The 13,125-nt window shown below is 43.2% G+C and overlaps 1 protein-coding gene across 24 annotated transcripts in view; it reads left to right on the forward strand.

Moving 5' to 3' along the window:
* The window catches only part of LOC110488945 (prominin-1-A), a 113,770-nt gene that overhangs the window by 85,358 nt on the left and 15,287 nt on the right, over positions 1-13,125 (forward strand). For all 24 annotated transcript variants that reach the window (XM_036943092.2, XM_036943093.2, XM_036943094.2 and 21 more), the window contains 7 exons: positions 1,818-1,970; positions 2,185-2,308; positions 2,831-2,934; positions 5,139-5,223; positions 7,770-7,916; positions 10,676-10,747; positions 11,715-11,807. In XM_036943092.2, coding sequence (XP_036798987.1) covers positions 1,818-1,970; positions 2,185-2,308; positions 2,831-2,934; positions 5,139-5,223; positions 7,770-7,916; positions 10,676-10,747; positions 11,715-11,807 — 778 coding nt within the window. The remainder of the gene's footprint in view (positions 1-1,817; positions 1,971-2,184; positions 2,309-2,830; positions 2,935-5,138; positions 5,224-7,769; positions 7,917-10,675; positions 10,748-11,714; positions 11,808-13,125) is intronic.

Here is a 13,125-nt window from a genome sequence, read left to right on the forward strand (position 1 = left end):
TGGGCCTGCAGCCTTGCGAGGGTTAACACGTTTAAATGTTTTACTCACGTCGGCTTCAGTGAAGGAAAGTCCGCAGGTTTTGGGTAGCGGGCCATGTCAGTGGCACTCTATTGTCCTCAAAGCGAGCAGGTTGTTTAGTCTGTCTGGGAGCAAGACATCCTGGTCCGCGACGGGGCTGGTTTTCTTTTTGTAATCCGTGCTTGACTGTAGACCCTGCCACATTCCTCTTGTGTCTGAGCCGTTGAATTGCAACTCTACTTTGTCTCTATACTGACGTTTAGCTTGTTTGATTGCCTTGCGAAGGGAATAGCTACACTGTTTGTATTCGGTCATGTTCATGTTTCCGGTCACCTTGCCCTGGTTAAAAGCAGTGGTTCGCGCTTTCAGTTTCGCACGAATGCTGCCATCAATCCACGGTTTCTGGTTGGGGAATGTTTTAATAGTTGCTGTGCGTACAACATCGCCAATGCACTTGCTAATGAACTCACTCACCTAATCAGCGCATTCGTCAATGTTGTTGTTTGACGCAATACGGAACATATCCCAATACACGTGATCGAAGCAATCTTGAAGCGTGGAATCAGATTGGTCGGACCAGCGTTGAACAGACCTGAAAGCGGGAGCTTCCTTTTTTAGTCTCTGTCTATAGGCAGGGAGCAACAAAATGGAGTCGTGGTCAGCTTTTCCGAAAGGAGGGCGGGGGAGGGCCTTATATGTGTCGCGGAAGTTAGAATAACAATGATCCAGGGTTTTTCCAGCCCTGGTAGCACAATCGATATGCTGATAGAATTTAGGGAGTCTTGTTTTCAGATTAGCCTTGTTAAAATCCCCAGCTACAATTTATGCAGCCTCAGGATATGTGGTTTCCAGTTTACATAGAGTCAAATAAAGTTTGTTCAGGGCCATCGATGTGTCTGCTTGGGGGGGAATATATGCGGCTGTGATTAGAATCTAAGTGAGGAATTCTACGTCAGGTGAACAGAAGGACTTGAGTTCCTGTATGTTGTTATGATCACACCACGTCTCGTTAATCATAAGGCATACCCCCCCGCCCCTCTTCTTACCAGAAAGATGTTTGTTTCTGTCGGCGCGATGCGTGAAGAAACCAGCTGGCTGTACCGACTCCGATAGCGTGTCTCGAGTGAGCCATGTTTCCGTGAAGCAAAGAACGTTACAGTCTCTGATGTCTCTGGAATGCTACCCTTGCTCGGATTTCATCAACCTTGTTGTCAAGAGACTGGACATTGGCGAGTAGTATGCTCGGAAGCGGTGCGCGATGTGCCCGTCTCCGGAGCCTGACCAGAAGACCGCTTCGTCTGCCACTTTTTCGGTGTCGTTGTATTGGTTCGCCGGCTGAGATCCGATCCATTGTCCCGAGTGGTGGGCAAAACACAGGATCCGCTTCGGGAAATTAGCATTCCTGGTCGTAATGATGGTGAGTTGACGTTGCTCTTATATCCAGTAGTTCCTCCCGACTGTATGTAATAAAACCTAAGATAACCTGGGGGTAACCAATGTAATAAATAACACGTACTGCATAGTTTCCTAGGAACGCGAAGCGAGACGGCCATCTCTGTCGGCGCCGGAAGAACTCCTGGTTGGTTGCTACTTGTTACAGCACCTTATCCTAATGTAGTGATTTGTTGTTACTTGTTATGGCACCTTATCCTAATGAGGTGGTTGGTTGTTACTTGTTATGGCATCTTATCCTGACATAATGGTTGGTTGTTGCTTGTTATGGCATCTTATCCTAACGTAGTGGTTGGTTGTTACTTGTTATGGTGTACTGGTGTACTGACTCCAGGGTTCCTCTACAGGTGGATTTGCTGTACTGGCCTCTGCTGCATGGTGGTTCTCATCCTGGCCTTCAACTTCCTGGCCATACTGTGTGGCACCATGGGATATGACAAGCACGCCTCCCCCACCACACGGGGCTGTGTCTCCAACACCGGCGGCACCCTTCTCATGGCGTAAGTATTTCTGGCCAACTGGCCGGCTGTCTCTCTGGCTGGCTGGCTGGGTATCTGTTTGTCTGGTTGTGTCTCTGTCTATCTATCTACTATGTCTGTCTATCTATCTATTCTGTCTCTCTGTCTGCCTACACTTTCTGCAGTATATAGAGCACTAAGAGTGTGAGTCTGTAGATTGATTGATTGAATGCTCTATCTATGTGTGTCTCCACAGCGGTGTGGGTTTCAGCTTCCTCTTTTCTTGGATACTGATGGGAGTGGTGACCGCCACCTTCCTGGTCGGAGGCAACGTGGAGAAGCTGGTCTGTGAACCCTTCCACACCAAGGAGCTCTTCAAGGCAAGTTATGATGTGATAACTCTTAAGGTGACAATGTTTAGGTATTGTATGTGGTCCTTCTCTATAATCATGGTCTAGAACTGTATGATGGTCTTACTGTATAATCATGGTCTAGAACTGTGTGATGGTCTTACTGTACAATCATGGTCTAGAACTGTATGATGGTCTTACTGTATAATCATGGTCTAGAACTGTATGATGGCCTTACTGTATAATCATGGTCTAGAACTGTATGATGGTCTTACTGTATAATCATGGTCTAGAAATGTATGATGGTCTTACTGTATAATCATGGTCTAGAACACTATGATGGTCTTACTGTACAATCATGGTCTAGAACTATATGATGGTCTTACTGTACAATCATGGTCTAGAACTATATGATGGTCTTACTGTATAATCATGGTCTAGAACTATATGATGGTCTTACTGTATAATCATGGTCTAGAACTGTATGATGGTCTTACTGTATAATCGTGGTCTAGAACTATATGATGGTCTTACTGGTCATTTGTGTCGAAGGTTTTGGACACTCCTCACCTGGTGAACCCTGAGTGGAGGAACTTCATCCCAGGGTATATGTACAACGACTCAGACCTGGATCTAACAGTGGAGAATTTCTACAGGTAATACTGTATGGATGTAGCACTTACTACTGGGGATTCATTTCTGTGTATTTTAATGATGGCCTATGTTTTACATAGACTGGCTCGTCTATATAAACTCAGCAAAAAAAGAAACGTCCTCTCACTGTAAACTGCGTTTATTTTCAGCAAACTTAACATGTGTAAATATTTGTATGAACATAACAAGATTCAACAACTGAGACATAAGCTGAACAAGTTCCACAGACATGTGACTAACAGATATGGAATAATGTGTCCCTGAACAAAGGGGGATCTGGTGTGGTAAATCTGGTGTGGCCACCAGCTGCATTAAATACTGCAGTGCATCTCCTCCTCATGGACTGCACCAGATTTACAATTTCTTGCTGTGAGAGGTCACCCCACTCTTCCACCAAGGCACCTGCAAGTTCCTGGACATTTTGGGGGGAATGGCCCTAGCCCTCACCCTCCGATCCAACAGGTCCTAGACGTGCTCAATGGGATTGAGATCCAGGCTCTTGACAGAACACTGACATTCCTGTCTTGCAGGAAATCAAGCAATGAACGAGCATGGCTCGTGGCATTGTCATGCTGGAGGGATGTCAGGATGACCCTGCTGGAAGGGTACACAGCGTTGAGATTGCCTGCAATGACAACAAGCTCAGTCCAATGATGCTATGACACACCGCCCCAGACCATGACAGACCCTCCACCTCCAAATCGATCCCGCTCCAGAGTACAGGCCTCTGTGTAACGATCATTCCAATAAATGCGAATCCGACCATCACCCTTAGTAAGACAAAACCGCGACTCGTCAGTGACGAGCACTTTTTGCCAGTCCTGTCTGGTCCAGCGACGGTGGGTTTGTGCCCATAAGCGCCGTTGTTGCCGGTGATGTCTGGTGAGGACCTGCCTTACAACAGGCCTACAAGCCCTCAGTCTAGCCTCTCTCAGCTTATTGCGGACAGTCTGAGCACTGATCGAGGGATTGTGGTTCCTGGTGTAATTCGGGCAGTTGTTGTTGCCATCCTGTACCTGTCCCGCAGGTGTGATGTTCGGATGTACCGATCCTGTGCAGGTGTTGTTACACGTGGTCTGCCACTGCGATAACAATTAGCTGTCCGCCCTGTCTCCCTGTAGCGCTGTCTTAGGCATCTCACAGTACGGACATTGCAATGTATTGCCCTGGCCACATCTGCAGTCCTCATGCCTCCTTGCAGCATGCCTAAGGCACATTCACGCAGATGAGCAGGGACCCTGGGCATCTTTCTTTTGGTGTTTTTCGGAGTCAGTAGAAAGGCCTCTTTAGTGTCCTAAGTTTTCAGAACTGTGACCATAACTGTGACCTTAATTGCCTAAGCTGTTAGTGTCCATTCCACAGGTGCATGTTCATAATTGTTTTATCGTTCATTGAACAAGCATGGGAAACAGTGTTTTAACCCTTTACAATGAAGATCTGTGAAGTTATTTGAATTTTTATGAATTATCTTTGAAAGACAGGGTCCTGAAAAAGGAACGTTTCTTTTTTTGCTGAGTTTAGAATTGAACTTGATTACTTATGGATAGAACTATGTCATAACTCTAGATATTCCTGTTTTGTGGCAGCGTTTGATTTAAATAAATGTCACAGGCTAATGTCTGTGTCAATATTCTACCTCCTCACATTCCATCCGACATTGCTTATAATACATGATGTAAAGGATTGAAACTAGGGAGAGGGATACGTGAATTGCTTAGTGATCTTTTATGCCTCAGATTTCATCAACTTTCATCATCTCTCGATTAGAACAGGCAGCAAAGCTTTGTTCTAAGACCATCACGTTATGTTTCCTTATTTCCTAAAACCACGTGTTTCCTTATAACCACTTGTCGCCTCAGCCACTGCCTAGTCAGGGAGTTAGCCATGACATAGTGTGTACAGACATGACCATTCCTTTACCCTTACTTCACTCTCCCACGTGACCATTGAATGTGTTCAGTTATGTAACTACAAACAATGGACCTAAATGGGAAATATGAGTCATGCATGCTGACTTAATACTTTGTGTTGGATAAGCTTTCTAAAAGTGATTTGAGAGAACACTGCTTATAAAATGACCGGAAGGCAGCGATACAGAGCTGAATAGAGTTACAACTTTATTCACTGGGTGGCAGCAGAGAGAGCTAACTAACCAAGGAATTGAAAGGAATGGAAGTGATAATATTGACATTTCTCTCTCTCTCAGTAATTGCAAAAATAACAGAAGTCTCTACTCTGCCATGCGCCTGGACAAAGTCTTCAATGTCACAACCTTGCTAAACTCCAGCCTGGTCAGTATTCACATGCATTGTGCGGTGTGCACTCACTCACTGTAGGATACTTACTGTGTTCTGCATACCTGCACATGGTAGCACATGGATATAATACGCTGTAGTTACTGTAATCACACCCACACCGAATCAGACCATTTTTTTCAAGTAATTGAGATGTGTTTGATTTTACTTGCCTAAAACAATGTAACCAGTGGAATAGTCCCAAAAGTGTCAACTATGCCTATACTTCACACCGGTCAAGTTAAATCAAGTGTTTAGCTAACACTGCATTTCCACACTCAGATTCATGAGCATTAGCTAACAAAAGGCGTTCTTGCCAAAACAAAAAGCAGGCCAGTGAACTTTAGCATTAGCCAGCCTCCTGGCAAGATTAGCTCGCCTCTTTTATTGAATAGTAAAAAAGGATGGATAGAGCTGGCTAGCATAAATTAGGCTAGGTTAGGGTTAGGGATGGATAGAGCTGGCTAGCATAAATTAGGCTAGGTTAGGGTTAGGGATGGATAGAGCTGGCTAGCATAAATTAGGCTAGGTTAGGGATGGATAGAGCTGGCTAGCATAAATTAGGCTAGGTTAGGGTTAGGGATGGATAGAGCTGTCTAGCATAAATTAGGCTAGGTTAGGGTTAGGGATGGATAGAGCTGGCTAGCATAAATTTAGCTAGGTTACACAAATTAGGAGTTTTTTTATATAGAATAAATACAAAAAGGTTTATGTTATTGACATGTGTTATTTATTTTGTTCTACAGTTTATCTATTGTTTTTCAATGTGGCTCTTAGCTAGTGAGGATTTGTTGTTTTAGCTCGAGCTATATGAGTGTGTAGAAGACAATGGAAAGAAAACAGGCCATCTTAATCTGTACTTTGTATCAATGAATGGGGTTACCTAGGAAGCAGGAAGACCCTCTTTGAATTAAGAGGGGCCTACCCTGTCCCTGGTCTATCGTACCGCTCCACCCCACACCACCACTAAGGAAATAAGTAACAAACCCATCTGTTTACTTAACGCTGAATGACCAAGTAAACAACTTTGTTTTGATCACCATTTTGTTCTAGGCTCTCTAAAATAGTCTTGACCATAGAATTCTATTTCTATGTTCTGGACTCTCGCGGTACCAGACCTCAACACCGAGGTCGAGGCTACTAAAGTAGAGGCTACTAAAGTAGAGGCTACTAAAATAGTCTTGACCATAGAATTCTATTTCTATGTTCTGGACTCTCGCGGTACCAGACCTCAACACCGAGGTCGAGGCTACTAAAGTCGAGCCTACTAAAGTCGAGGCTACTAAAGTCGAGGCTACTAAAGTCGAGCCTACTAAAGTAGAGGCTACTAAAGTAGAGGCTACTAAAGTCGAGACTACTAAAGTCGAGGCTACTAAAGTAGAGGCTACTAAAGTAGAGGCTACTAAAGTAGAGCCTACTAAAGTAGAGGCTACTAAAGTCGAGGCTACTAAAGTCGAGGGTACTAAAGTAGAGGCTACTAAAGTCGAGGCTACTAAAGTAGAGGCTACTAAAGTAGAGGCTACTAAAGTAGAGGCTACTAAAGTAGAGGCTACTAAAGTCGAGGCTACTAAAGTCGAGGACTAAAGTAGAGGCTACTAAAGTAGAGGCTACTAAAGTCGAGGCTACTAAAGTCGAGGCTACTAAAGTCGAGGCTACTAAAGTCGAGGCTACTAAAGTCGAGGCTACTAAAGTAGAGGCTACTAAAGTCGAGGGTACTAAAGTCGAGGCTACTAAAGTAGAGGCTACTAAAGTCAAGGCTACTAAAGTAGAGGCTACTAAAGTCGAGCCTACTAAAGTCGAGGCTACTAAAGTAGAGGCTACTAAAGTCGAGGCTACTAAAGTCGAGGCTACTAAAGTAGAGGCTACTAAAGTCAAGGCTACTAAAGTCGAGTCTACTAAAGTCGAGGCTACTAAAGTCGAGGCTACTAAAGTCGAGGCTACTAAAGTCGAGACTACTAAAGTAGAGGCTACTAAAGTAGAGGCTACTAAAGTCGAGGCTACTAAAGTCGAGGCTACTAAAGTAGAGGCTACTAAAGTCGAGGCTACTAAAGTAGAGGCTACTAAAGTAGAGGCTACTAAAGTCAAGGCTACTAAAGTAGAGGCTACTAAAGTAGAGGCTACTAAAGTCAAGGCTACTAAAGTAGAGGCTACTAAAGTCGAGTCTACTAAAGTAGAGGCTACTAAAGTCGAGGCTACTAAAATAGTGTTGGAAAACAAACCATTTGCACAAATGCAAACACACATTTTGTCTCTTGTAACAACCATGTGCAATGAAGATTGGTGTAAACAAACAGATTTGCGCCTGTAACTTGAAGGGTACCTACATAAGGAATTCATAACACATTCGTAACCCATCCATTACATATGAAATGTAACTAGGCTCCCTTTCTGTTTCCAGTACAACAAGGTGGTGGTGAGGATGTTTGAATGTGTAAAATTGACATACGGGCTTCATAAACCCACATTTGTTACCAATATATACCACATTCATAGCTATTGCTTATCTTTATCGATGTAGCTGACAATTCTCCTTGTGTTTCCAGTACACCAAGGAAGTGGCGAAGATGTTTGACAGTGTGAAGATTGACCTGAGAGGTATCGTCCTGCTGGAGTCTGAGGGGAAACAGAGCCTCATTGACTTCTCTGAGACTGGCATCGCGGAGATCAACTATGCAGCATATCTGGCGGAGGTAGAGTACTGGCATTGAGGGGAAATCTCAATCTAAAAATACTTTCTCCCCTGGTCACCTATCGTTAATTTCTATAGTTTAAAGTGACTTCCTCTACTCCACTCCTCTCCTTATCTCAATAGTTTAAAGTGTCCTCCTCTCCTTATCTCAATAGTTTAAAGTGTCCTCCTCTCCTTATCTCAATAGTCCAAAGTGTCCTTGTCTCTCTCCTCTTCTCTCTTTCGTCTTAATAGCCTACTTTGGCTTCCTCTCCCTCATCTCAAGCCACTGTAGACTTTTCAGATATACCTTCAAAAGACACACTAGTATACTTGTATGACACATCACTAAAGATAGTTTAATTTCAAAGATGAGATACCACGATGGATTTAGGATATGCTTCTGTTATGGCTAACCAGAGTCTTCCTGAGTACTTCCTGGGGTTTTCCTGATTTCTTTCCGGGGTCCTACCGAGGTCTTCCCGGGGTCTTCCTGGGGTCTTCCTGAGGTCTTTATGAAGTCTTCCAAGGGTTTTCCTAGGGTATACACTACCGGTCAAAAGTTTTGGAACACCTACTCATTCAAGGGTTTTTCTTTATTTTTACTATTTTATTATTATTTTAGAATAATATATGAAATAACACATATGGAATCATATAGTAACCAGAAAAGTGTTAAACAAATCAAAATATATTTGAGATTCTTCAAATAGCCACCTTTTGCCTTGATAACAGATTTGCACACTCTTGGCATTCTCTCAACCCACTTCAATAGGTAGTCACTTGGAATGCATTTCAATTAAACAGGTGTGCCTTGTTAAAAGTTAATTTGTGGAAATTATTTTATTCTTAATGCGTTTGAGCCAATCAGTTGTCTTGTGACAAGGTAGTGGGTATACAGAAGATAGCCCTATTTGGTAAAAGCCCAAGACCATATTATGGCAAGAACATCTCAAATCACCCAAGAGAAAAGACAGTCAATCATTACTTTGAAATGAAAAGGTCAGTCAATACGGAAGATTTCTTTCATCACATTCCCAGTGGCTCAGAAGTGTACCTACACTCAATTAGTATTTGGTAGCATTGCCTTTAAATTGTTTGACTTTGGCTCAAACGTTTTGGGTAGCCTTCCATAATCTTCACACAATAAGTTGGGTGAATTTTGGCCCATTCCTCCTGACAGAGCTGGTGTAACTGAGTCAGGTTTGTAGCCCTCCTTGCTCGCATACGCTTTTTCAGTTCTGCCTCAAATTTCTATAAGTTTGAGGCCAGGGCTTTGTGATGGCCACTCCAATACCTTGACTTTGTTGTCCTTAAGCCATTTTGTCACAACTTTGGAAGTATGCTTGGGGTCATTGTCCATATGGAGGACCCAACTTCCTGACTGATGTCTTGAGATATTGCTTCAATATAATCCACATAATTTTCCATCCTCCTGATGCCATCTATTTTGTGAAGTGCACCAGTCCCTCCTGCAACAAAGCACCCCCACAACATGATGCTGACACCCCCGTGCTTCACGGTTGGGATGGTGTTCTTCGGCTTGCAAGCCTCCCCCTTTTTTCCTCCAAAAATAACGATGGTCATTATGGACAAACAGTTCTATTTTTGTTTCATCAGACCAGAGGACATTTCTCCAAAACGTACGATCTTTGTCCCCATGTGCAGTTGCAAACCTTGGTCTGGCTTTTTTTATGGCGGTTTTGGAGCAGTGGCTTCTTCCTTGCTGAGCGGCCTTTCAGGTTATGTCGATATAGGACTCGTTTTACTGTGGATATAGATACTTTTGTACCTGTTTCCTCCAGCATCTTCACAAGGTCCTTTGCTTTTGTTCTGGGATTGATTTGCACTTTTCACACCAAAGTACTTCATCTCTAGGAGACAGAACGCTTCTCCTTCCTGAGTAGTATGACGGCTGAGTGATCCCATGGTGTTTATACTTGCGTACTATTGTTTGTACAGATGAACGTGGTACCTTCAGGCGTTTGGAAATTGCTCCCAAGGATGAACCAGACTTGTGGAGGTCTACAATTTTTTTTCCAGAGGTCTTTGTTGATTTCTTTTGATTTTCCCATGATGTCAAGCAAAGAGGCACTGAGTTTAAAGGTAGTCCTTGAAATACATCCACAGGTACACCTCCAATTGACTCAAATGATGTAAATTAGCCTATCAGAAGCTTCTAAAGCCATGACATAATTTTCTGGCATTTTCCAAGCTGTTTAAAGGCACAGTCAACTCAGTGTATGTAAACTTTTGACCCACTGGAATTGTAATACAGTGAATTATAAGTGAAATAATCTGTCTGTAAACAATTGTTGGAAAAATTACTTGTGTCATGAACAAAGTAGATGTCCTAACCGACTTGCCAAAACTATAGTTTGTTAACAAGAAATTTGTGGATTGGTTGAAAAACGAGTTTGAATGACTCCAACCTAAGTGTATGTAAACTTCTGACTTCAACTGTACGTCTTCTCTATCAGAATCTGTTGAATGTGGGAGAACATGAAGTTTTCTATGGAACATGATCGTCTTATGGCCTCTTATTGCAGCTTGTATAACTCTTTACTTAAAACCGACAACTATAATGTTTTATGACTTGTTATAAGCCTCTATGAGACTTTATAGTGTGATATTATAAGGCTTATAAAGGTTACTGTTGTTATGTCTCTATGTGCACAGTTGCACAACTGTTATTATAAGATGACAAGTCTTATGACAAGTCTTATAATGCATTATAGCACCATCATAATACATTATAATCCTATTTATGTTCATTTGCAGGTCAACAAAGGGGTGACTCTGGTGGACTTATTGTCATACGCCAATGAGCTTGAGGCACAGACGGACCTTATGGTGAGAACAACATATGACCAACCGTCCAATAAAAACCTCATACTGAAAAAACAACACGGCTCCAACCAACCACACAATGTTTTCTCAGTGTACTAGTAGATTGAGGCTTTATTTACACCACGATCCAAGACAGGGAGACAATGGAATGGGAGTTCAGATCTAAAACTATGTGAAAGCTCCGCGTGTCTTCATCAACTGCATAACCTTGCGGCGGTTTGCTATCGACACACACACACACACACACACACACACACTTAAGCAGTCTCTGAAATCACTTTTTAATGTTCTGCCTTGCCTTTAAGGGTTGGAAGCTCACACAAGCTCCCCATTCATGGCCCAAAATGTTGGGCCAACTCTGGGTCCTCCACCACTTGCCATGGGCTCGGAGGCAGTGGAGCCAGTTTAAAGTGGTCTTCTGTGGGGTGATATGTGCCCCTCCCTGTCCCCCCCTAGTATTCATCTGGTGCCCATCTGTCCTGGTGCCCCATGTTCTGTTGGCATTGAGAGCACACACACGGTGGACACTGAGAATGGTTCACCCGTATATAGATAATTTAAATGACTTGATTCTACATGTAATTCTATGGGTTCAATATGTAGTTTTTATGCTGAATTACATTCATTGATTAAGGCAGTCTCTTATACTAAGTGGTTTGCTGTGTGTAGGCCTGTGTACTATAGAGTTTTACACAGATTGCACATTGCTCTAAATATTTGTAAATGTATACATTCTGTACATGAATGTATGTCTAGGGACTCTGGACAATGGTGACCCTGGTAGTGACCCCACTCTCTGCAGGTGTCTCAGGGGCAGTTTGGATATGCAATAAACACATTTCTGTGACACATTTGTACAAGGAACACCCACAAGTGTGTAACAGGACAAATATTAGCACCCCCCAAATTAATAATGATTATTACCTCTTTGTATGTGTGTCTGAACCTCTGTCTATGTGTGTGTCCTTAGCCCAAAGGGCCCCTCCAGACCTCTCTGAAGGGCCACGCCAACAGTCTCCGTCAGATCCACAGTCAGCTGGTCATCCCTATGGAGCAGGCCATGGTAATCAACTATCTTCAATCATTATTTTTTAGGTTAACATCCATGCCTGGGCCCATCAGTGTTCAGCTTCACCTGACTGGCAGAAATGGCCACGGCCATGCGCTACCCTCTTAGAAGAAAAGGTGCTATATCTAGAACCTAAAAGGGCTCTTCAGCTGACCTCATAAGATAACGTGTGTGTGTGTGTGTGTGTGTGTGTGTGTGTGTGTGTGTGTGTGTGTGTGTGTGTGTGTGTGTGTGTGTGTGTGTGTGTGTGTGTGTGTGTGTGTGTGTGTACAAATGTGTACATACATGCTTGTGTGTGTGTATGTTCTCTGAACTTTACATGCGAGAGGAACACGTCATTGCCAGACATCGATGCAACCTCAGTGAAGCTTTCATCTCTCACTCAAAGCCTCTAGAATACAGAGCTAGACCAGGGCTCTCCAACCTTATTCCTGGAGAGATACTCTCCTGTAGGTTCTAACTCCAACCACGTTCCTGGAGAGATACTCTCCTGTAGGTTAACTCCATTGGTTGCATTGTGCCTTGCAAACCAAACCAAGTGCAGCATATCTGACATACAGTGCATTCAGAAAATATTCAGACCTCTTGATTTTTTCCACATTTTGTTATGTTACAGCCTTATTCTAAAATGGCTTAAAAAAATAAAACATCTCATCAATCTAAACACAATGCCACATAATGACAAAGCAAAAACAGGTTTTTAGAAATGTTTGCACAAACTTTAATATCAAATTTACGTAACTATTCAGACCATTTACTCAGTACTCAGTATGACGCTACAAGCTTGGCACCTATATTTGGGGAGTTTCTCCCATTCTCTGTAGATCCTCTCAAGCTCTGTCAAGTTGGATGGGGAGCGTCGGTGCACAGCTATTTTCAGGTCTTTCCCAGAGATGTTCGGTTGGGTTCAAGTTGGGCTCTGGCTGGGCCACACAAGGACATTCAGAGACTTGTCCTGAAGCCAGTCCTGCGTTGTCTTGACTGTGTGCTTAGGGTCGTTGTCTTGTTGAAAGGTGAACCTTCTCCCCCAGTGTGAGGTCCTGAGTGCTCTGGAGCAGGTTTCAATCAAGGATCTCACTGTACTTTGCTCCTTTCATCTTTCCCTGGATCCTGACTCTGAAAAACATCCCCACAGCATGATGCTGAAACCATCATGCTTCACCGTAGTAGACATGGTGCCAGGTTTCCTCCGGATGTGACGCTTGGCATTCAGGACAAAGAGTTCAATCTTGGTTTCATCAGACGAGAGAATCTTATTTCTCATGGTCTGAGAGTCCTTTAGGGGCCTTTTGGCAAACTCCAAGTGGGCGGT

Source organism: Oncorhynchus mykiss, chromosome 14 (assembly GCF_057628025.1).
Source record: "Oncorhynchus mykiss isolate SJ-2025 chromosome 14, ASM5762802v1, whole genome shotgun sequence".
Classification (NCBI taxonomy): domain Eukaryota; kingdom Metazoa; phylum Chordata; class Actinopteri; order Salmoniformes; family Salmonidae; genus Oncorhynchus; species Oncorhynchus mykiss.